This window comes from Fonsecaea erecta, assembly GCF_001651985.1.
Source record: "Fonsecaea erecta strain CBS 125763 chromosome Unknown Scaff3, whole genome shotgun sequence".
Taxonomy (NCBI): domain Eukaryota; kingdom Fungi; phylum Ascomycota; class Eurotiomycetes; order Chaetothyriales; family Herpotrichiellaceae; genus Fonsecaea; species Fonsecaea erecta.
In genome coordinates, this window is record NW_017387246.1 from 783,635 (window position 1) to 807,613 (window position 23,979).

General features: G+C 52.7%; 8 protein-coding genes and 1 non-coding gene across 9 annotated transcripts; 7 read left to right on the forward strand and 2 right to left on the reverse strand.

The window, feature by feature from the left end:
- Nucleotides 1-2,316: 2,316 nt before the first annotated feature.
- Nucleotides 2,317-2,686, forward strand: AYL99_03530 (hypothetical protein; the record flags this gene model as incomplete). Its single annotated transcript, XM_018835046.1, has 2 exons — nucleotides 2,317-2,409; nucleotides 2,471-2,686. The coding sequence occupies 2 exons, from the start codon at nucleotides 2,317-2,319 to the stop codon at nucleotides 2,684-2,686; spliced, it is 309 nt and encodes a 102-aa protein (XP_018694696.1).
- Nucleotides 2,687-4,325: 1,639 nt separating this feature from the next.
- AYL99_03531 (hypothetical protein) lies at nucleotides 4,326-5,012 on the forward strand (the record flags this gene model as incomplete). Its single annotated transcript, XM_018835047.1, has 2 exons — nucleotides 4,326-4,338; nucleotides 4,396-5,012. 2 exons carry the CDS (start codon nucleotides 4,326-4,328, stop codon nucleotides 5,010-5,012), a joined length of 630 nt encoding a protein of 209 aa, XP_018694697.1.
- Nucleotides 5,013-5,202: 190 nt separating this feature from the next.
- Nucleotides 5,203-10,313, forward strand: AYL99_03532 (hypothetical protein; the record flags this gene model as incomplete). Its single annotated transcript, XM_018835048.1, has 4 exons — nucleotides 5,203-5,336; nucleotides 5,410-7,328; nucleotides 8,333-8,696; nucleotides 8,759-10,313. The coding sequence occupies 4 exons, from the start codon at nucleotides 5,203-5,205 to the stop codon at nucleotides 10,311-10,313; spliced, it is 3,972 nt and encodes a 1,323-aa protein (XP_018694698.1).
- A 672-nt stretch (nucleotides 10,314-10,985) lies between these two features.
- AYL99_03533 (hypothetical protein) lies at nucleotides 10,986-11,540 on the reverse strand (the record flags this gene model as incomplete). Its single annotated transcript, XM_018835049.1, has 1 exon — nucleotides 10,986-11,540. One exon carries the CDS (start codon nucleotides 11,538-11,540, stop codon nucleotides 10,986-10,988), a length of 555 nt encoding a protein of 184 aa, XP_018694699.1.
- Nucleotides 11,541-12,273: 733 nt separating this feature from the next.
- On the forward strand, nucleotides 12,274-14,208 carry AYL99_03534 (hypothetical protein; the record flags this gene model as incomplete). The annotated part of the gene is made up of 3 exons (XM_018835050.1): nucleotides 12,274-13,064; nucleotides 13,117-14,007; nucleotides 14,067-14,208. The coding sequence occupies 3 exons, from the start codon at nucleotides 12,274-12,276 to the stop codon at nucleotides 14,206-14,208; spliced, it is 1,824 nt and encodes a 607-aa protein (XP_018694700.1).
- Nucleotides 14,209-14,688: 480 nt separating this feature from the next.
- AYL99_03536 lies at nucleotides 14,689-14,760 on the forward strand. Its single transcript has one exon. It is a non-coding gene; the product is annotated as a tRNA-Gly (tRNA).
- Nucleotides 14,761-15,583: 823 nt separating this feature from the next.
- Nucleotides 15,584-17,461, reverse strand: AYL99_03537 (hypothetical protein; the record flags this gene model as incomplete). Its single annotated transcript, XM_018835051.1, has 1 exon — nucleotides 15,584-17,461. The coding sequence occupies one exon, from the start codon at nucleotides 17,459-17,461 to the stop codon at nucleotides 15,584-15,586; it is 1,878 nt and encodes a 625-aa protein (XP_018694701.1).
- A 679-nt stretch (nucleotides 17,462-18,140) lies between these two features.
- Nucleotides 18,141-20,153, forward strand: AYL99_03538 (hypothetical protein; the record flags this gene model as incomplete). Its single annotated transcript, XM_018835052.1, has 1 exon — nucleotides 18,141-20,153. The coding sequence occupies one exon, from the start codon at nucleotides 18,141-18,143 to the stop codon at nucleotides 20,151-20,153; it is 2,013 nt and encodes a 670-aa protein (XP_018694702.1).
- Nucleotides 20,154-21,463: 1,310 nt separating this feature from the next.
- Nucleotides 21,464-23,255, forward strand: AYL99_03539 (hypothetical protein; the record flags this gene model as incomplete). The annotated part of the gene is made up of 2 exons (XM_018835053.1): nucleotides 21,464-21,511; nucleotides 21,564-23,255. The coding sequence occupies 2 exons, from the start codon at nucleotides 21,464-21,466 to the stop codon at nucleotides 23,253-23,255; spliced, it is 1,740 nt and encodes a 579-aa protein (XP_018694703.1).
- Nucleotides 23,256-23,979: the final 724 nt, after the last annotated feature.

Sequence of the window (23,979 nt, forward strand, 5' to 3'; positions counted from 1 at the left end):
TGCCGGCTTCTTTGGGACCTCACTTACGACGTCTGAACAGTGGTGGAAGGAATATAATAGCTGTGGTTGTTGTCGTCTTAACAAGGACGAAAACGAAAACGAAGTGTGAGGAACAGTGATGAGACTCCCCTTATCACTGCCAGCTCATACCGCTTGCCAAAGGTTGAGGCATTTACTTTGCTGGTCTCTCGGGGCATTGCCCAATTGCAGGCGTTTTGGTGGCCCAAGTGCTGGGGAAGATATGGATACACAGCTGTTCTGGGAACCGGACGTTAGATCCTCGTTGAAATCAATCGCTCGTTGCTTGCTGGGCTGAGGAGAGCGTGTGGCGCAGGTTTGAAACGGCAAACGGTGATGAAATGAAGCGAATGAGAAGGCAGAGTACCTAGGGTATATGCTTCACCCAAATATTTGAGAAGCCCATTGGTCTTCTCACGAGGTCTGCTTGGAAAAGAATGGACCTGCGGTTCCACTGGTGCGGCCAACTGCTCCTAGTCGACCCCAAGTGTAAGAACTCGGAGCGGAAAATTTCCAGCTATCATAATACACCGCTTGTCGATTGGAGAGAACGTGCATCAGATTCACACCACGGGACTGCAAAGTCTAATTGCTTGCCGGATGCAGCCTTGAGAAGACGAGTTGCAGAGGCAAATCAAAAGGTGTGAGATTTGTCGCAGCCTCGACGCCTTCTGCCTTCAAGGCAACCCTGAGGAAGACTTGAGTTTTGGCAATATTCGCCTAAAGGTTAACATAGCCTTCAAACCGTTCAAGGCAAGGACCAACCCAAGAGCAGATCCCAAAACTTGGGTTTTCAAAGATGCGTTTTCCGGTATCAATCATCAGAGTTGCAAGCCTACCTTCTCTCATGCCACCTCTCAGCATAGTCCTTTGGTTGGTTGTAGGACAACTAATGCGCCAACAACATGGAGTGGGAAATTAAAACTCTCTGAGCTATTGTAGAAGAGCTGGCGTTTCGGCGCCTCGGTGGCAATCTCTGCTTAGGTCCCGGACGCCCTCTCGAGCGTCACAAAGGGCTCAATAAAATCAGAGACACCTGATTGTGGCTGAGTTACCACACCTTGAACCGAAGTTATTTCTCCCAACTTCAGGCCGTCGTGAAACAACAAATTCTCCGACATGTGATGCGGTGCCTTCGAACCTAGTCTGATTTATCGGGCCAAGGGGGCGAAATGTCAAACTGCCGCTTCCGCTTCAGAGACTGGAGTAGCCTATTGGAAGTGTATTCTCCTGCTGAACCATTCTGAAAGGGGCCTGCGCATATGAAATGGTATTCTGCCCTTTCATATGGAGACCAGATCAACCTTGTGATCAGCCGCGAAGGGGCCTTTCATGGCTTTGCTCAACCCTTTGGAGGAGAGAAAAGAGCAAGGCCCATTCACATTACATGGATTCTGCCTGCTTGTGGGCTGGACAATGGCCGAACAACAGCAGACTGGGGACAGATTTTGCTGCAGCCAGAAACGACCAGCAGATAGCGGTTCTGGGATGGGACCCCGCTGGTAGCGTAGGGTAAGTGTCTCGAGGTTTGATAGCTTCAAGATACTTGCCAACCTGCTTCGCCACGGCCAGCCTCCGAGGGCTCGCTCCCTCGCATTCAATCGGCTCCTTGTGTCAAGTTTTGAACTGTCCTCTTGTAAAGATCTTGGTCGCAGAATTGCTTCGAACGGACCTTGAGCTAAACCCCCTATGAGAATAGAGATGGATTGAGCTCCGAAGCGTACGCCCGCCTGTGTACCATTCCTCACTTTACTCCGAAATCTTCTCCTCAACGTGCTCGGGGAATTTGTTTCCTCTGTTATCGGGACCAGCTGACGCTATTCCATGCTTGTTTGCAGGAGGCAAGTGTGATTTTACGTCAGGAGTGGTTGACATTCGCAAGGTGACGTTAGGATCCTTGGCTGCCTCCAGTCAGCCAAGGCTTTCTATCTGGTAATCCGGTGTTGGACGATAGCGCAATAAAGCGAACAATAACGAGGGCAGCTGTAATCCACCTCCGCCAACGCTAAGGTAAAGGAAAGTGAAAAAGGTCGCGAGTTAATTGAGAAGGAAGCAGAGACCAAATGGCTGGTGAATGCTGCTGACTAAAAATGGGGGCTACAAAGGGGCCGAGCTTCACAGGCCAACTGCGTTTCCGTCTCACCAGCTTCTAAATCCACAGCTTCGACTAACAATCACTGTGCCGCCTCTCTCCACGGTTACATTGCCACGAAAATTGTGCTGCATTCTGCATTCTAGCTACCTCCGACGAATCTGACCTATCACTGCTCCCACTGCACCACCCTGCCACCGTTCAAAATGTCTGGCAAGGACAATACCAGCTCGGGAACTGGTTCATCCGGCAGCTCGTACTACCCGTACCAAGTCACCAACACTGGCGTCAATACTGCAGTAAGAACCATCATGGCCTTGATAGGTCCCAGTCTTCCCGTTGGCTAATCCGTAGATGTAGGGAAACAGCTGGGACACGCGCACTCAGCCTGGGGGTAACGCCTACCACTACTCCAATTCTGGTAAGCAACCTCTTCTCGATATCCAAAGCTATACCAATGCTTTTCCTGCAGATGGCTCCTACTACTACTCCAACGCCAATGGCAGCACCTATCACAACAACGGATCTGGAGGCTCGACTTACACTGCTCCCAATGGTAACGTCTACAAGAAGTGAATTGGGAGTGAGCAAGCTTCGAGGATATTGTTTGCTTGACGTGAAAAAAGAGTTCATCAACAGACCACATGCCTTACACTAGCAGCACATCTCGTTTCGCGTGGGAGCTCCTGGCGTCTTGGGGAGGAACCACATGGCAAGTCAGACGACGATCTCGATCGACCAATCATGACAATACCACTGTATCAGCTTACCATACACTATGATACAATGCTAGGCAAGATTTTCAATCGGGTGGGGGGGGGGCGAACCATGCACCGTGGACACCGAACGTGCATCGAAGCGGAAAATTATCATAAAGCGTTAGCTGAATGCAAACCATACCCTTCCTTACCCACCGAAAGGACTCCACCGTGCACATGGTAGGGGTTTTCATTCCCAATCGTCTTCTCAAAACTCGAGACAGATTAGATCTATAACATACTCCCTTTAGCTGCCCTGATGTTCTCACCGAGTTTGGAAAATTGAGACATCTCTCAATACTTACTCTAAGACATGAGAAGGCGTGAACGGCAGAGCCGAGGCATCACCAAGCTGCTCCTAGACAAAACCCTGCAAACGAATGGCTGGGCAATGCTTCATGGACTAAACAAGTCTCGCGACGCGGCTTTTCAAACAGCCGATCTAGCGTTCTCTCCTGGTTCGGATGCTGATGTTGGTCGACTTTCGAAACGACGATCAGGCTGAGCTTCCAGGGGTCTGTACGGAGTAGGGTTCCTGGCTGACTGGCTCTAGCCACCATGCGCTAGTTCAGGATGCCCGAGCCACTACGATGACAGTTACGAGTAGCGAGCTCTTCAAGCTAACTTGGGTGCTCCAAGTACGAGGTACATAATAATACAAGTACGTAACATGCCAGAATCGGCAGGCAAGCTTCACGGTCTTTCGCAGCCAGAAATAGCGAGTTTGATGCCGTCGGCAGAAACCATGGGTGCATCCCTCATTCGTAAGAGATTCAAGTCACCCAATGAACGTTTCCTTCTGCATTCATGGCAGCCAATCCCCTAAGTATATAGGGCGTGGGAGGGGAAAGTCTGAGAGACACGAGCGATTCTCTACTATACTGGAAGATAGAGGAGCCAGAGGTACAGACCCCGTCTGACGAGCAAGACAATGGGTGAAGCGGTGAAATTACAACTTAGTCACGGGGATTCAGACATGTAATCCACAGCCCAGCTTCTCCGAGCATTGATCGAAGTGGATTGAGAGCTCAAGTGACGTCGAATTCAAAAGTTTCGATGATGCCGTGTTGGACAAGGCAAACTGTGCTCGAATGGTTCGGGTGGCGCTGTAGATACGGCCAGTTACGGATAAACATAAAGCCAATAGGCGCAGTTGCCATTCAGCCGCTATGCCCCAACCGATATTTTCCTCTGGCGTTTTCCCGTCCACTGTCGTTCTGGGGAAGCTGACCACCATCGTTGTTGTTCATCGAGAGCAATCTGTCTTTTGCATGGGTGCGCGCCAGCTCTGGAGGTCACGTCTCTCCTTCGAGAGCTTTCAGGCGCCATGCCGGCACTGGTCAAGCTGCCAAACCCGGTTGTCTGGACACAGCAAGTGGGCAAAGATCAAACATGACAAGGGCAAAGCAGATGCGGCGAAGAGCAGGGTCCGGACCCACCTATCTGCAGATATTATCATGGCTTCAAAGTGTAAGACATGGACAGGATAACTTCAAGCCCGGCGGTCAGAGACTGATGGTAATACAGTGGGCGGGCCTGATCCCAGTATGAACTCTAGACTCGCGCATGCGATCGCAGTTGCGAAAAAGGGCCAGCTTTCAAAGACTGCCATCGAGAACGCCATCGCCAAAGGACAGGGAAAATCTCCCAGTGGCCAAGCTCTTGAAAATGTCACCATCGAAGCCATGCTACCTCACGGCGTTGCTGCCATGATTGAGTGCCAGACCGACAACAAGGCGAGGACTCTGACGGACATCCGCTATATCATCACGAAAGCCGGCGGCACAGTCACTCCTACCGCGTTCATGTTCGAGAAAAAGGGGCGAGTCTCGTTTGAAGAGCAGGAAAAGATCGGTGTTGAGGACGCCCTGGAGGATGCGATCGAGGCGGGCGCCCTCGACATTGCGTCGGAAGAGAACAAGCTGGTGGTCGAGACAGAGCCTGGCGATGTCATAGCTGTCGCCCAGAGACTCCAAAACAAATTGGGAATCCAGGTGGAAAAGGCAGAGGTGGTATACATGCCGAATGAGGATTCCATGATTACCCTGTCCGCAGAACAGGAGCAAGAGGTGCAGACCATTCTAGACTCATTAGAAGAAGACCCCAGTCTTCAGAATCTGTATATTAATGTTGAGCCTGCATGAAAGGCTTGCTCACGCTTGACCAACAGAAATGAACATTGTCCCTGCTCGTAGATGCGTGGTGTCTTGAATCTAACCGCAGGCTTCTACGGCGAAGCACCTGGATGGCCGACGCGGTCTCTTCCAGCGTGGCCTCTACAGATCACAAAAACGTCTGTATCAACCAGGCATTCCGCACCCAGCCACTTCCATGATGGACACTACCACGACGATCATCAGCTGGCAGCATGCTTTCGAAAACCATCGCATCCCACAAACCAGGGTGATTGAAAAGCAGCTGCGGGCAAGTGCTGCACAAAACAAAGACAAGCTCCGGGCTCTCGTTGGGTACGCTACATCTTCTGCTTTCGCTGGCGGCACGTACAATCCCACAATACTGACTCTCTCCTGGGAATACCAGTGGGAGCTATCGTGAGCTTTTGGCGACTGCCGAAGCCATTGTCGTCTTAGATGCACAGACCAGAACTGCGGAGGACAACCTCCTGTCAATCAGTCACAATTGCAGACCACCCCAACAAGATGCCTCTCCCCGGCCTCTGCCAGCCGACAAAGTGGCGCTGGCCCAGTTTCGCCTCCTGCAACGCTGCTGCACGACTGCAGCTTCATCTCTCCGTGACCAGCACATCTTGCGGTGTGCTCAACTGATAGTCGTTTCGAGGTTATTGTTGAAGTCACTGGGCGACCAGGACACGCTGATCAGGAGCCTCGATTCCCTGCGGAACAAGCTTGGTGCGCTTCGGCGGCAACTGCTTCTACGAACAGAAGCTAGCCTGACCAACCCTATGTCAACGTTGTCGGATCTTCTCGAGTCAATATGTGCCTACTGTTTGGTCACAAGCAGTTCTTCGGAGGATGCCCTGGCGCAGATGCGCCAGCTCAGGCTTGAGAAAATCCGGCGTCAGCTGACCGCCTCTCGCCAACAATCCACCATCTGTCAAGCCTTACGGTATCAAATCTTATCCTTGCAGACTTTCAAGTCATTGATAGGACGCCCCATGATCGAGTCTATCAATCACCTGCAGAAGCGACCGATCTTGGAGGATCCGTCTATTAGGGACCTGGAGTCCCTGGGCCTTGATCAGACTTTTTCGTTGATTCCAGATGAGATACGGTCATTTGTTCCATACTTCAAGAGGAGTGCGGCCACATCTGAGGAGACGCAAGCTAAACTGGAGACATGGTCTCAAGAGAGCTTACGAGCATTTTCTGATGCACTGGGCCAATATCTTCCCACAATAGACCAGATAGCGGAGGTGCTGGAGTTGCGGCAAGAGCTTTACGCCATTCTGCTCCCTTTCTACTTTTCGTTGCCAGCAGGGTCGGACATCAAAGATCAGATCGCCCAAGCTGTGAACAAGAGAGTGCACGACATTTGCCACAATCAAAGTGCTCGTCTGGTTCACATCACGACGTTGCTCCTCGACAAACTTGCCGTTAGCAGGACCACCAAATCGCTTTGGGACGCAGAGCTTGCACTAACCAATCTGGACGCTGGGGGAGCGAAGCTCATCACCCGTATCAGAAAACGCCATGAAGGCAATAATGTGGCATTGTCGAAAGCTTCAAAGTCATTGAATACGTGGATCGCGACCACGAATAGTGCATTCGACCAGTTCAAGGAGATCGCGAAGATAAGATGGAGAGATATCATCGAAGAACCCGAGGAAGAGAACGAAGACGAAGCTTCTGATCTGATCAGAGATCTGTGCGAAGCGGACTTAAGTTTGTACTGCAACAATCTACAAGCCGCGTTGCAGAGGGCATTGCTAGAATACGAGGCAAGTATCACGGAAAAAGCAACTCAAGTGGCGGGAGAAACAAAGACTGTTTCCCATATCGTGGCGTTGCTGCGCTCTATTAGGGTTTCTATGACCTCCTTGCAGCATGCATTTCCGGAGCAAGCAAGATTTGCGAAGCTCCCTGCGCTTGTTCGCAAGCTACATCTTCTCGTGGCTAAAGAGGTCAGTCTCCATCTGTCCACGTCAAGAGAAGGCAGGAAGAAGTCGATGAAATGGAATAAGGACATGCTGCCTGACAACATGCCCTCGCCCTGTGCATTCTCTACTTTACGACAACTATGTAAGATCATGCTGGAGATTGGTGGCACCGATTTATGGTCTCTTCCCGTGGTTGAGCTGGTCAAGAAAGCTGTCAGCTCTCATATCTTCGAATCTGATTTCAAGGCCTGGTACATGGAGAACGAGTTTGACGAAGTATATCTCAGCATTGCACTAGGGCGAGATACATCCGCTGAGCCCGTGGAGAAGGCGGTCATTAAGTCTGCAGCCGAGTACTGGACGAGGACGAAGTCGCTGTTCGGTGTGCTTGCCTAAGACGTGTGCACGGCCATAGCGCACATAAATCGATGACGACCGCCCCATGACAGAGAGGAATAGAGCATCCAGGAGAGATAGGGCAATGCAGGTTATTTGTGTCAGTGAAAGCGGTGGGTGTATGGCCTGGTGTATTTCTCCAGCGAGATATAAATCCCAATTTACATGGGGGCTGTAATTACTCGTGCCACACCACCTCCAGCTATCGATAATGGCAAGACTTGCTTTTTCACATCTGTTACGTAGCATTGATGTCGCGACGGACGAATAGTTAGGTTCGGAATGACCTGCTGTATGCCTCGTTGAAACCCCAAACCGGAAACCGGATGAACATTTAATCCGGATCGGCCCCCTATTCGACTGCTGGTCTCATGGCTCACAATCCTCCTTTGAAATTCCCCTAATCGACGTCGGCCTGACGATATATTCATGGCTCAGGTTACTTTACACCTGCCAGTTGTATGCTGAAGCTGACAAAGAGCCATATCGACGATGATCAAGTGGAGCGGGTCGCGATAATCCGTTATCATCAACTGCCCCTCTGGCGTCAGCTTTGCGAAGATATATCTCAGTGCCTTGTTCAGTGCCATGTTAATTGCAGCTGTGTTCTTCAGACAATCTCTCCATCCATAAAGCACCAGATCGAGAATGATCCATTGCTTCCCTCAGCAACAGGTCTGATGAACTATCTTTGTCTCTTCGCGGCCACCGTTTGTGACGCCGAGGCATTTCATCTTACTCAGAGGACAGTTGCTGCGAATGATCTTCAAACTTGAAGATTGGTTCGCATCTAAAGATGCATGACGTTGAACTCGAGGCGCTCACGGGAGCACCGTTGCCGCTACGGCACTCTCCCCAGCATTCAGAGAATGGCGTGCTGCGACATTCCAACGACGGGCTGCGAAGGACCAGCCTTTCGGAAATGCTGGATGAGCCAGGCAAGACGAGACTTCTGAAAGAGTAACGCTTATGAGCTGACCGCCCGGACAGAAGACAAACCGTTGATATCTCCGCACTCCTCTGATGAGGATACCGTGTATCCGACCAAGGTGGAACTGGAGACTCTTCCCCGCGTGGCCGATAAGATCCCCTGGCGTGTCTACACGGTCGCCTTTGTCGAACTATGCGAACGGTTCTCTTACTATGGCACGCAAATCCTGTTTCAGAACTTCGTCCAGCGACGCCTACTCACGCCAACTGGTCGAGCGCCCAACCCGGGTGGAGACACAGACAACAACCCTGGTGCGCTGGGTCAGGGCCAGCAGATGGCGACTGGCCTGGGCACTTTCTTCGCCTTTTGGTGCTACGTGACTCCTCTGCCGGGAGCATGGTTGGCGGATACCTACCTTGGAAGGTAACACTCACTTACCTGAACATGATGCTCAGCCCTCAACAGTTACTGACGAGATCTCGTAGATATAAAACGATCATGTTGGCAATCGGCATCGCTGTCATCGGCCATGTTCTTCTCACCATCAGTGCCTTGCCTTCTGTGCTAGCAAACACCAGCACTGCTTTCATATCTTTCGTGATCGCCCTCGTCGTCTTCGGGCTCGGGACGGGCGGGTTCAAACCGAACATTTCGCCTCTCATTGCTGAGCAAATTGTGTCAGAGAAACTCCGCGTTTCGATCGACCCTAAGAGTGGAGAGCGTGTGATTATCGATCCAGCCATGACGTCGGCGAGAATATACAACTGGTTCTACCTTTTCATCAACATCGGCGCCTTGATAGGCCAGATCTCCATGTCCTACGCCGCGTTGTATGTCGGGTACTACCTCGCTTTCCTGCTGCCGACGCTGATGTTCCTCCTCTGCCCTCTCATACTCGTCCTGAACAAGAAGAATTACCGCCTCGCTCCTCCACAAGGCTCGGTACTGGGCCCCACTGTCAAGACACTCCTCTATGCCATTCGGCCATATTGGTCCTGGAACCCTCTTCGCACAATCCGCAATGTCCGCAAGACGACTACCTTCTGGACCGCCTTGCAGCCATCCCGTATCCCGCCCCGTAAGCGGCCGTCCTGGATGATCTTCGACGACGCATGGGTGTCGGAACTGCGTCGAGGCGTGAAAGCCTGCTCCGTTCTGCTCTGGTTTCCACTGTACTGGCTCACGTACAACCAAGTGAATAATAACCTAACATCTCAAGCAGACACGATGAGGCATGCCGGTGTGCCTCCGGAGATTGTCTCGAACCTGGACCCGTTGGCCCTGATCATTCTGATCCCGATCTGTGATCTGATCATCTATCCGAGCCTGACCAAACGGGGGGTGAAACTGACGCCGATCAGGAAAATCACGCTCGGATTCTGGTTCGGCGCTGCCGCCATGGTGTACGCGGCCTTTTTGCAAAAGTACATCTACACACACAACGAGTGCGGCTACTATCCCTCCGAGGGCCAACCCGTCGTGACGGATGGTGGCGGCGGCGGCGACACCACCCGAGACTGTCCCCCGGCCTCCGTCTCGATCGCCTACCAAGCCCCGATCTACCTACTCGTGGCGATCAGCGAGATCCTCGCCAGCATCACATCGATCGAGTACGCCTTCACCAAGGCGCCGCGCAACATGCGCTCGATGGTGCAGGCCTTCTCGCTGTGCATGAGCGCCGTGGCCAACGTCATCGGCGAGGGCTTCCTGTGGCTCGCGCGCGACCCGTACCTGGTGTGGAACTTCGGCGTCATGGGCGCCGTGGCCTTCGTCGCCGGCGGCCTGTTCTGGTGGTTCAACAGGGGCCTGGACGCCGAGGAGGACGCCATGAATCAATTGCCCCAAGGCAGGATAGTAGGGAGCGGGACGAGCAGTGCAGCAGGACCGGAGGATGGACACGCGCCCGGCAGGCCCGAGAGAAGCAGCGGCGGCTCCGGTCGCCGCGTGGATACGAGCTGGAGCGATCTTGGTGACGCTTCCAACGAGTCCCACGAGAGTCTACTTGGCGACAAGGCTGCACCGAGCGGGGAGGGGAGCTAGCCACAGATGCTTTTGTTTCGAAAGTCGACGAGGATAAACAGACATCTTCCATCATTGGATTAGACCATTTCATGTCAGATAGAGGGTGGAACGGGAAATACTAGATACACGGTCCAATGAGCTCGAAAACTTGAACGAGTGAACTTTGAGATAGCTGGTTGCAGGCATTCTAGAACGGCACGTGGAGGGATAGATATCATAGACCACTGCCGGGGATATGGTTGGATATTGCAATGGAAGACACCGCCCAACTTTTTCTGTATCGCAATCATCTGGCAAAACCCCTCAAGAATTCGAGCCTTTCGTCTGGGGATACTGCAGTTCTCAACTCGGATTCTGGATGAAATCAATCGCCCGCGAAACCCTTTTGTCGATGAGATTTTGTCCGGTACAGCCAACACATATGCCCCTGGCCCGGTTTTAGCACCTTGGTGTGTATACGGCGCTGTTCCACTTAAACAATTTTGATCTTCCGGCCTTGCCTCCCACCCTGAAAAAAAAGCGAGGATTTTGCATCAATCAGATTGTGTCCGTCAAGGATCCTATGATCTGGTCGAGCCGACCATCTGAAAGCGAGACGATTCCTTTTTTGGACTCGAATGCGGACCTTTGTTGTTCAACGGATATATAATCCCCACTGACATTACTCGTCAATCGGTCAGTGGTAAGCCCTCAAAACTCACCAAAGGCGGCAAGGGCAAACATAAGTCCGAAGCTGATTTTAAAGGCCAGGTTGTCATTGACGGCACTGCGAACATCGATGTTCTTGAAGTATCGTTGCAGGCGATCCACTGGGATGAAATTATATCCTCTTCGAGCGGCCAGCTGCCACACGACAATGCCCAGTCCGAGCAGTAATGTTAAACTTGTAGAAAACGCCGACAGGAGCACTCCCGCAGCCAGGCCTAGGATCGAACCCAAACTTATTTGCTTTACTGCAGCAGGATTGATCGTCTTTCCATCCTTTGTGAGAGGAGTTTTGGCTCCGCGGGGATTTGAGGAGGACGAGGAGGAGCTGCTAAACTCCGCAGCACCCGCAGGAGGTGGTGAATAAGGTGAAGAGTCGAGCCTGATGACGGACGAAGGATACACGAAAGGAAGGGTCGCCGTGAGGCCGAAGGCAACGAGAACAGGGCGTTTGAAAGCTGGCCGTGCGAGAGGAGCAGATATTGATCTCAAGGCCGAAGGAAAGGAGAGGGAGGGTCGTATCACGGTTCGCAATAGCATGGCGCTTGATGAGGTCACTCTGCCAGGAGCGAACCGGAGCACAGTGGGTAGATGAAAGAGAGATCTCTAAGCAGAGAGGCCTATTGTGATTGCTAAGATGTGAAGGGAGCTGGACGATGGTGATTGACGATGTGGCCGAGGGTGAGAAATGAGTGTGGTATTGTAGCTGATGATGTCATGGGCCGCAGGTACACAACACCACAACACCTGTGAACAACTCGCCGCAGTTGGTAGAGACCAGAGGACGCAAAGCTGCCGGCCAAACCATCATCCCCAAGTCATCCGCTGTGTTCTCATGCCACCTGTCAATTACGTCCTACATTCGCTTACGAGAGTGTTTGCAAGCACCAGGAGCCAGAGTCCATCCAGCCATACCACGTTTCCTTTTCCCGAACCATCGACAGTGTCCCCATACCCGGCTGTCAGAGCCCAGAGCCATGAATCTATCGGGATCCAGGTCCCTTGACAAGTTCCGAAGGAACCGATACCCACGAACCCCTTGCCGGCCATTTTGGGGGGAACAGCCATTGGCCCTCTCGGGCGTCACACTTCCTTGCCCCATCCCGCAATGTGAGATCAGTGGAGTCTGGGGAAAGGGGGTATTTCCGACACCGTAGTTGTATATATCGACAATGGTAAGACGTTGTCCAGTGAGCTGACAACCCCTCCATCAGAGCGTTTCTCATCATTTCACTACTGGACTTACAGCCTATCCCCAGAGACCAACGCCAACATGTCTGGCTCAGCAGTTACCAACGGCGTACCCGAGATCAAGTCGAAAGTGGTGGAAACACCAGTCCTCATCGTCGGCGCGGGTCCAGCTGGGGGTTCGTTGGCCTGCTTTCTCTCTCATCCACCTTACTCGATGACAGGCATCATGATAGCTGCTGCTGCTACGACATCACAGACACCGAGGGCGCACATTACGAATCCCGCCGCCTTTGAATGTCTTCGCGATATCGATTTGGAACAAACGTGTCTTTCCCAGGCCGTCGAGGGCGACTGTATGGTGCACACCCGCTGGTGCCATGATATGACCGGTGAAGAATATGCTCGAATCTATTCCTGGGGCAATGACCCGAAAAGACACGGCGAATATGAAGCAGCTACTCCCTGTCATCACGTCGACTTGCCGCAAACGATTTTTGAGCCGATTCTGGTTCAAAGAGCTGCAGCCCAAGGCTGGGATGTCAGATTCCGAACCAGCTTCGTCAATTTTGAGAAGGAGGCCGACGGAAAGATCCTCAGCCGAGTTAAAGACGAATTGACAGGGACCGAATACTACATTCGCTCCCAGTATCTTTTTGGCTGTGATGGAGCAAGGAGCCAAGTCCTTCGAGAGCTCAAGATCCCTTTGATCAAGAAGCCTGGTCAGGGATTGGCCTTGAATGTCTTGGTCAAAGTCGATCTGAGTAATTATGTCGAGGCTAGAAAGGGAAACCTGCACTGGGTATTTCAACCCGAGCAGGAATATCCAGATTTCGCCTGGAGCGGACTGATCAGGATGGTCAAACCATGGAACGAGTGAGTAAGCCCTCAGTTTTTGCGTCCGGCAGCTTCTAATCAAGGCTTCCAGATGGATGTTCATTCTCTTTCCCAAGCCTGGGGCAGAGTGGAAAGAGCCCACTCGCGAGCAATACCTCCAAAGATGCAAACAAATCGTGGGCCGGGACGATCTTCCCTTGGAAATCCTCGACGTCTCCAAATGGTACATCAATGAGATTGTGGCAGAGTACTACTCCGAAGGAAACATCTTCTGCCTCGGCGATGCTGTGCACAGACATCCTCCATTCAATGGCCTCGGATCCAACACCTGCGTGCAGGATGCGTTTAACCTGGCATGGAAGATCAAATACGTCGCTCAGGGTCTCGCGTCTCCCGCAATTCTCGACACCTTCAGTCACGAACGGCAACCTGTCGGCTTGGGCGTGATTACCCGCGCGAATCAGGGTATCCGAGATCACGTCCCTGTCTGGAGAGAAATGGGTCTGATGGAAGAAACAGTCGAGCAGAGAATGAAAATCTTCAACAGTTTGAAAACAGCAACACCCGAGGCTCGAGAAAGGCGAAAACGGGTGAATGAAGCGATTGAAGGGACAAGTCACGAATTCCACGGTATCGGCGTCGAAATGAATCACCGATATGAATCGACGGCCGTGTACCTTGACGATGAAGTCAAGGCCAACACACCAAAGCCCGAATGGCCAGAAGATCCAATTTTGCATCATAAAGTCAGCACTTACCCGGGCCATCGACTTCCTCATGCATGGCTAAATCGGACGATGCCCGTGAAGAACCACACCTCGACGATCGATTTGGCTGGACATGGACAATTCTGTCTGCTGACTGGTATCGGGGGCGAGAGGTGGATTGAGGCCGCACAGAAGGTCGGCAAAGAGCTTGGAGTGGAGATTAACGCCCACGCCATCGGATGGGGACAGGAATGGGTCGATGTCTATCGAGATTGGTAAGTTGTTCCCCGGCATGTGTTCCAAAATCTTTGTTACTGACTTTTACCGTGAACAGGGAGCGTAAGAGAGAAGTTGAGGAAGATGGATGTGTCCTCGTCAGACCCGACCGATTTGTTGCGTGGCGATCAATGAGCCTACGGGATGACTGTGCTGAGAAGCTGGGCGAAGTCTTGAAGAAAGTTCTCGGACGGTCATAACCATGGCCTATTTGATTCACTCACTCATTCCCAGGTCTTCTGGTCTTGGCTATACATTGGGCGTATTGAACGGTTCCTTGGGGGAAAGGCATCGGGACAGTACATTTTTTATACAAGCGTACATTTCTGCGTCGCATGGCCTGTAGCGATTGGTCCAATTGGGCGGCTTCTCTACTGAAGAAACCTTTTTTGTACGATTCAACACTGCGAAGTACCAAGAAATCTCCCTAGATCTCTGCACCGTGTACATTCATGCAGTAGTTTAGTGATATAGTAAACATGTCGTGCATTGTTCCTGTCTTGCCTCATCGCCACCTTCCTCACCGACCCATTTGTCAGATATCGCTGGTATATGTATCAAAGCTACCGAAATCATGTCAACAATTCACACACAGAATATTCTGAAACATGAATTGGCATCCTCAATCCTGTCTTGTCTGTCTTCAGCAAGGCTTGAGAGGTATTAGCACCAGATATCAAGCAAGATTGGTTCAATGGTAGAATTCATCGTTGCCATCGATGAGACCCGTGTTCGATTCACGGATCTTGCACAGCTTTCAATTTCTTTTTGCTCTTTTTTTCACACGATTGATTGCTCATTTATTTTTGGTGTGTGGGTATCGAAGGATTGGATCTGAGGATTTAGTGTGCTTAGGCCCGGATGGGAAAGGAGCCCTTTGTAGACAGACGACCTGCTGCCGCTTGGAGCTGGAAAATACATTTCCCAACGTCAAAACTCGCCTTGATTAGATTGATGGGGATTAGCAGGCCGGAGTCTCTGCGTGGACTGCAGGCAAGGTGCCCACAGAGAAAATCTTTTCTGCTGCGTACTCGGTACATAGTTCGAATCCGCCCTTCCTACCCACTCCGCCAGGATCCACAACAAAGTGGTTGGCGGGCAACCACAGGGAGCGTTTTGCATATCATTGCACCCACTGATAGAGAGCAGAGGCAGAAGATGAAGAAGGCTCTCACGCCCTCTTTTTCTCGGTTGAGAAGTCAGAGACCTCAAACACGGGGTTGGGGGGAGAGCCAGCAGCAGCAGCTGGAAGCCTAGGCGGCAGTTGAAGTTGATATTATGCCGAGCCCAAAGGCCAAGATAAATTGGGAGGGAGGGGGGTATTTCCGCGTACTAGCTTGTTGAGGTGTAGCGGGCGAGAATGGGGGAAATACCGAGGCTGACCAACATTAGATGCGTTTTCCTAGTCCAGTCCTATTCCCTAATTACCTCCAAGGGGTGTATGTATGTAATATCAGATCCAGATCAGATCAGATTGGCCAAGAACGTACAAGTCCTGGATGGAGATAAACTAAAGGCCCTGTCTGTCATCGTACCTCGTATATTTCGCACTAGAAGCTCCCTCCCCGCCCTCTCTTATCCTAAGCGAACTTTCCTCCACAACCTCATACATTCGAGCATATCCGACCCGACCTTGCCCATGCCCGCATTGTTCGAACTCATGGCGTCGGCCACGACCGCGACCAGGGCGACGGCGAAGCAGAACGCCACTTTATCCCTTTCTCGCTCCAGCAGACGGAACTGTTGTTTCTTCATGCCTCCGGCCGTGGCCCAGGCCATCCATTCGTCCAGGATCACGACGATCCGCATGGCTTCCCCGGATTGCTCCTCGTCCACTTTCCCGTCATCGTTCTGGTGGTGTTGTTTACTTGAGTAATCTTGGAGATCCACCACCATCAGGTAACACACGGCCTCGGCCAGCTCGTGCACCGTCCATTCCTGGCCCACCTCTCCCCTCTCGATCAACCACGTCAGGCACGCTTCGCTGACGCGCTTGATGTCCATCCTCGGACTCGCGATCGCGTCGATAATCCGCTTTTCTTCCCTCTGCTTTCGCGCGGCGAGGGAAGCCATCATGTCGTTGTGCCGCTGTTGTCTCTCGTTCGACTCTCGGTTCATCTTGTGAATCCGGGCTTGTTCCGGTGGCATGGTGGCCTCCAGTCTCTCGCCGGCGAGTCGGGCTTGTACCCACTGCTGGTGTTGCCGCGCCATGTGCATGCCGTCGTTGTGGTCGTCCTTTTCAGATGACCACTGTGGCGCGTCGTTTTCGGAGAGCAGGCCGAGGAGGACCATCACACCGCACGGGATCGTGTCTTTACGCACAAAGGTCTTGATCTCCGTAGGAGTCTCGAACGCCCAGAGGCCGCCACTTGTGGGATTTTTGTGTGCCAGCAAAGCCGATGCTGCACAGGTAAACCATAGTCCTGCAGAGGACTGCTCGTACTTTTGGAACGGTGCGCAGACGAAGCCGGTCTCGAGGTTGTTGTGCTCCCAGAGGAGTTTTTGGACACGGTTATCTTCGGTGTGGAATCGGAAGCTAGTGCTGTCCATGCTGTGTTTGTTTGCCGACTTGCAGTTCTCGATCCGCGCCGGCAAGTCGGTCTCATTCTCCTTACGTTTCTCATTCGCTTCGATCAGGGCAGGCTGAGTCAATCGTCCCCAGCCAGGTGGTAAGCTCTCTGCGCCTCTCATGTCTCTGACGGAGGTTGTGTCGTCTGGGGACCACTGTATGGTCAGACTCAATATTCCGTCACTCTCATCCGGCATACTTGTTCGCAGCACCCAGTCTACGCCCCTTCGTCTTTTGTTGCTGCTCTCCTCGCCATCCCTTGCATCATCCTCAGGTTTCTTGAGCAGCACCGTCCCGCTTGGCGTCCACAACCCGCCACTCCTCAGTTTCTCCCAACCCATCCCATCTGGCACAGCTCCCCAATCCAACAAAAAGACCACTAGCTCCTCGAAGCTCACCTCTGCAGGCGGTTCCCTCAGTTCGTCCTCATACTGGATCCTGTACAGCTTTTTGCCCACGATAAGTTTTTTCCAGTGGAAGCCCCGCCAGCTGCCACCCCGCAGAAAGCCACGCACGCGACCTTCTTCGACCATGGACAGCGTGCTCTCTGCACGATCCAATGCGAGGAGATGGTGATGTTCTTCTTGTGATGCGTCTCTTCCCTCGGTCGAGGTTTTCCAGTAGTCCTCATTTCCGCGCTCCAGAGGCGCAATGGTGTAGCGAGGTAATTCGACTTCGATCAGACTGGTCATGGGGGAGCTGCGGATGGTGAAGCCGTCGTGCGGGCGCGTCGTGCTCACAGGTCTGTGGCCGTGGTGGACGAGGGCGGCGCGGATTCTGCGCTGTGTGAGAATGGCGATCATGAATGTGTACATGATAGGGAGGACGCCCAGGACGGCCAGCGGGACGCCGATGTAGGTTATGATGTCCGATGCGTTCGCCATGGTGTGCTCTGTGCGACGAGTGCGTCTCCAGAGGGACAATAAATTTGTCGACGAGCCTCAATTGGGTCAGTCAAGGAGGTCTCCAGTCGCGTCTCACGGGATATGCTGAGAAGACCAAGGAAGACCGCATGGCAGAGTCATGCCTTGAATGATGACCAATGCTGGAGTGCAAGCTCATGTTTTAGAGCTGGAAAATCGAGCACAGTGGGCGGCGCAGTCTAATGACGGACGGGAGCACAGAAGAGTTAGGGCCAATAATCAAATTGATGACAAGATGCAGAGAAAAGGGGTAAAGGGGCTGTTGTAGTTTCAGCCTCACCTTCGCAGCCCACTTTTCACTTCTCTTTCGACCGGCATCGGCATGATGGAATCGCCCACTATGCATGTTTTATCCTATGAATGAATGAGTACTTTCCACCCTGCAATCATGTCATTGATATTGAGTAGGACGATTGAGAGGCATTACCTCGTCACGTGATGCGATTCCCTTGCCACGTCAGCCTCATCGACACTGATAAGGAACGAAGATACAATACACTGGATAGGTAGGTTGATACAGAACATGATATATATCTAGATCTCTGCCCTCTATACAACCCTTTTGTCGTTTCGTGATGAAGCTATAGTTGAGTTCCTCGGCCATTCTTAAGAGGAGGTATCATCCTGCTCAGTTGTGTCTATGGCCCTCTCCCGAGTGCCGGGCGATGTGCAGACATGTCTCAGCATATGCCTCACTCTCACGGTTCTCTACCTAGGGGTAGCTGCCCAGCAGATCCGTCTTCCATCCACTGTCCATGAGCAACCCAACACTGACTTTACATCGACCGCCCCTCATATCTTCTCCTCCCTCCGATATCTGCTGGAACAGTGGCCCAACACGTACATGCCCAACGGGCACTCGATCGTGGCGTGCGAGATCCCGGCCTTCACGAACCTCTACCACGGAAGACGGGACGAGAAGCTGCCCTCGAGCCCGGAGTGGTTCGCGTTCGACGCCGAAATGTCCTACGGCATCATGGGCTCCAGCCGAAACTCACACTTGCTGACGTACCAGAACGTCAGGCCGGTGCCTTGTCTCTATTTCGATGGCATGTCCGCCGCCCTGATGGGGACGGGCCCGCTGGACTCGCAAATGGTGTTTCTGTGCGGCAATACGACGTGCTCGGAGGAAGGGGGCAATGGGACGTGGCGTAGCCTCTTTGACGAGTACGCCCGTGCCGCGGCGCTGTGTCAGTGGGTGCAGAGTAATGAGCTGGGCGGAGTGGGCTGGGGTATCGAGGGCATCGTGCGCATGAATGCCGGTTTCGAGATGATCTGGTGCAACTTCACCAGCCCGACCTTGCGGCTAGTCAGCCACGTCAATGTGTCTGTGCCGCTTCTGCCCGAACGGTTCAGCGATGATGATGGATCGGCAGCCCAAGCCGTCTTGATAGGAGAACAACCCACGGATCCCATGCTCTGTGAGCTGCTGGCCACGCGAACGAGACCTGCTACGGCAACCTCACGCACCAGTTCAGCGTCAGACACCCCAACCGGTGGCCCCGACATGCCTCTCCCGCCTAACTGGCGAAGCAAGGCCGAGCTGGAACCCTTTCTACAGTCGCAAAGCTTCGAATGGTTCCGCAGCGCGACCTGGCATACGGGTAGTTCAGGTTCATCGACAGGTCGACCGGAGGGGCGGGTCAAGCCAAACTTCTGCGGCTTTCTCAGCTACTATGATTCCATGCTCGAGGAGTTCTCTTCCGCCTTCGCTGAGACCGAGAAAAACCGTCTGAATCTCACAGTAGACGGGAGCTGGAAGGGCCCGGGCAGAGATGGGAATCAACGTCTCGCGTTGAAGGAGCTCTCGACCCGGCGCCGAGCACACAATCTCTCCCAAATCACGAACTACGAAGCGACCATGATGAGCGACACCGTCCTCCGCACGCTCCGTGCTCTCAACCACTCCTCCTCGTTGTGTACGGGCATCGACTGGACTCAAAAGGCTGTCGACATAACCTCCCGTTTTTCTCAGCCCCTGACACAAGTCCTTCATGTGCTTACCTCTCCGCCCTCCAACACGACCAACACGACACTCGTAAGGGAGTACGTCGGCTCACTCCGCTCGAAATCCCATGCCATGCTCATGCCCTACTTGACCTACCCACTGACCCCCGCCTTCCTTCCAGCCATCCACGCCCGCTGTACGACGAGTCAGACATCCGCCCTCCACGAGCTCCGCGCTACCCTGCTTCCAACAGAGCAAACCCTCCTGGACACTATCGAGACCGTGCTCTCAGTCATCTGTAACACAACTCTCTCACTCGCGTTCTCCATCGAACAGGCTTGGCAAACATACTACCAGCATGACAACGGGCCCGGTCTCATTCCCACCGTCCCCGAATCAGTCCTGCAGCCGCTGGTCACACAGCACAGGACTTCCATCTCCTTGCTGCGTGCTTGGCTTGGGTGGTTTCCCGACGAAGTTCAATGTGACCGTATCTGTGCCGTCGACGAGTTCTGCTTCATCCCCATCTGGCCGCTCCTGTTCCTCGAGCCTCGAGGCAGACCTGGTGGTCGAACGCCGCCACATCGACCCCCCAGACCGGGAAAGCAGCCCCCACCCCAACGAGGGCCACCGCGTGGTCGCAGCAAGTGGGGAGATTTGGAGCTCGAGTTATGGGAGCCTCGGTGTGTAAAGGTTCTGGATTAGATCGGGGGTTCCGACCTGTGGTCGTGGTTTGAAAGTATGCAGGTACTCGTTCACGCGCTGAGTCTGTGTTGACATCTTCCACAAATCAAACGGACCGAAAAATAGAAAGCTGCAGACGACAGGCAATCACGGAACCGGACCGTGGTCGATTAGCCTCTGGCGAAGAGGCCGTCCTTGTCAGCAAGAAGTAAGAATTTTTCAGGAGATTTCAGTCCAACGGCTCTCCTCTACACCAAGCAGAAATGAATATTTTCCATATATTGGTCCTTCCAATGTTCTCTCCTGCCGAAACTGTCGCCCACGGACCCTGGCTTCATCAGAGACCAGACCTGAGCTGACTTGAGCTGGCACGAACGAGGCTGACTGGAAAAGGGGTCGGTATCACAAAGCGAAAACATGACCGCTATATGAGTCTCCCACTGCCGCACAACTGTTTCCTTGGTCCAACACTACTTACCTTCCTGGCTGCGGCTCTGGGAACCTTCGATCGCCTACGTAGACTTCCTCTAATCCTCCGCTGTCCGGGACAGAAAGACCTCCTGGGAAGTGTCATTTTGAGCCTGTTGGTCGGACAATGAGGTTCTTGTTTGTCACAAACACTGGCGGCAACATCGCACATCCTATTCGCGAAGTAGCCACGCCGACCGAAAGGACGATCAATATATGTATTTAAATATGCTCTTCTAGGCTGCCGATCTCCTGGATGCAGCTTAACGTCCTTCAGCTGCGCGGGGTTTCGCTCCTGGGCACTGTATGCAGTCGTTACCGTCGGATATCCATCGAAACACATCCGATAATGTCGTAACTTTGGCTCTTCGGATGGCCTTCGAGCTGGAAATACTGAGATGTGACAGCATGGTAGAAGCCAAATTCTACCTCCTTTGCCAGTTGCCCGTCTCGTGACCCGAGGACACATTCACCTGACCATCCCCATCAAACGGAAGTGTTGACTCCTGTATTCACAGTCGAGCGGTTCTCATGGCAACCAGTTCGCGTACCTGAGAGTGAATGTTGGAGGCATTGGCCCGGCGCGACACGCGCGAAGGCTGTGGCAGGCAGTCGGGCGCGTTGGTTTGATTCTTATATATCTCCACTCTCAGCCTTGCTCCCCTTATTTCTCTCCTAGCTTTCCACCAACACTCAGATCCAATATCACTATCTGATCGAGGAACCAAAAACTCTTCCTTTGAAACATTCATTCATCAAGAACATTCTCTGTTGGAAAAGGTTGTTGCCTCTTGCCCCATAGCTCGCTTTCAGCCCTCGTCACATATCAGCAACGTGAGCCAACACCTGTGGCAGACATCAAAATGGTCTTCAGACCTTTCCTGAACATGTTGGGCAGGGCTACCCTCGACGTAAGCCACAAGATAAACATGCACTTCGAAGCCTCTACTAACTGTTATGCAGATCACAAACATTGGAGTCGAGCCTCAGAAAAGCTCACCTTTTGATGGAGACTCTGGAGTACCAAACAGACGACTCTTCCTTCTCAAGAAGAGGGTCTCTCGTCCCATGAAGAAGCATAACATCCTCACACAAGATATCGTACCTCCATGCCCTACCTTTGTTGCGGCATTGTTGGCGAAAGTTCGCAGTGCTTCACCAATTCTCGAAGCTCTCAACAAGCAACATTTACCGTTGAAGAGAACACTCGTTAGCACCATTGACGGCGACGGCCACAAAGAAAAGGTTAAGATCCGGCTGCCCGGTATCAGAACAGCGAAATCAAAAGGCCAAAGTTTGAGCGCGCCGTCGAATACCTCTGGCGCCGACAGCAATATCCTGCTCCAGCAAGAGTTAGCCGATGCGACAAGCCGGCTAGAAGACCTGCAGAATTCCATGCAGGAGCTGGAGCAACAGATCAATGAGGCAGTTCAGGAAAGGGATCAAGCAAACGCTCGCGTTGCGGAAGTCCAAGAGTACAACCAAACACTACTTCTGGACTTTACAAACAAGCATGCTCAGGATCCTCGAGAGATTGAAGAGCCCACTATCTGCAAGCCGAACGAGCTGAGAGACCTTCGCCAGGCTTTTCAGATGTCTCAGCGTACATGTGCTGACCTCACCGCAGCAAATAAAACATTGTCCGAAGCTGCCGAGGAGCAGAAGCAAAAGGAGTCGCAATTTCGAGAGGACCACAACGTGCTCCAGAAGAAATGCGGGAGGCTTTCTGCAAACTTCGAGATCTGGAAAGGGAGACTTGACAATTTTATGAACATGCTTCCCAACGTCGTAAAGTCTAAAACAGGCATGTCAATGGAAGAAATTCCCGGCCTCAAGGAAGAGGTTGCGGAAAGCGCATCTCATATAGATAAGACAAGAGAGGCCTTGCGTGCCGCTGCGCTCGAAGTATCAGAACGCGAGTCAAAAATCGTGACACTGGAGCGCAACCAGCAGAGGGAAGTGGCCAGCCTGAGGCAGCGCGTGGCCGAACTTCAAGAGAGCAATATTCGCCTCGATGAAGCAAACTATAGCCTAGAGTCGCAGCTGTCTGGTACGAAGGATCAGTTGAGAGGCCACAAGGCAGAGCTCGCGGGGACTAAACAGTCTGCTGAGCAGTGGAGAGCTCAATGCGAACAGCAAGCTTTTGGAGAGATGTCGCAGGTTGTTCGACAACAGTTCCAACTGGAGGTTAAACAACTCCGGTCCCAAATTGAAGCTCTCCAGCGCCACAATACGGAGCTCAGCGTCGGCCGGCAGCGGGCCGAGTCGGATTTGACCTGTTGCAGATGGTGGGCTGCAAACAAGATGGCTGGTATCCGCGAGCTTGGGTATCTTCGCGATTGGTACCGGGCACAGGTCGACGCTCTGCATGAGCGATTCGAGAGTGAATTGTCGGTCGAGCCTCTTGACATCCCATACAAGCCAGACTTCTGGGACTTGTCAGAGGAGGAGAAGACAGCGCTGCTTCAGGCTGAGAACCAGATCATCGAAGGTCTGACGGGCTATGATCTGGAGCTGGCAAAGGAACCTCGTCCCAGAGATTTGGAAGTAGTCGATGTGTGGTCGGTTTTGGTCGATGAGTACAAGGCAGGGTTGTCTGGGACGGGCCAGCCAGCGAAGCCACAGTTCAGCAGGGGAGAGTCCATCTTTTTCTAGGCCTTGCGCGTGCAGATGGCGTCAACTTCGTTTGAAGGAAGTCAAGCATCTACAGTTTCGTCCGTCAAAGAGTCACATGTATAGGTACAATAGCAATATTCTGGCTATTGATCTGGAGGTACAGGGGGCGTGGTTAGGGCACGGTATAGAGACCTAAGAGGCAATAACACGTGACGAACGACAGCTGACATAATGTGCGTCACGTGAGCTCCCGTGACTGCGAGAGGTTTCCCCCAGTGCCAGGACTCGTCGATTTGCCAGCCAGGATCGAGAGGGAGTAGTAAGTGGTATTCGATCCATCTCGCGGTGGTCAGTTGAGGACATTGGGTGCAGATTTTGGCTGCATACATTTCGTCACCCGGACGCAGAATTTTTGCATGGGCCAGATAAAACTTTTGCTGGGCAGGCGATTGGTCCAGTGAGCCTCCGCCTGCGCCGCCTGCGCTGAAATCTTTGCCCAGTCCAATCGATCTCCTCCACCAATCTTTTCCTGCTCCATCTCCACAGAACTACGTCTTTTCGTTGCGAAGAAAGAATTTTGTGCAAACCCATCTTGCAGAGAACTAAGACTTGCCTTCGTAAGGCTCTGATACTTCTGCTCCCTCCTTTGCCTGCGCGAGAATCGCCATCGCGTTCATGTGCTTCCCCAGCATCTTCACCTCTCAAGTAAGTCATTTTTTCCTTCCCCTGGAGTCGTCCCCCGCCAGCCCACTGATAAGCACTT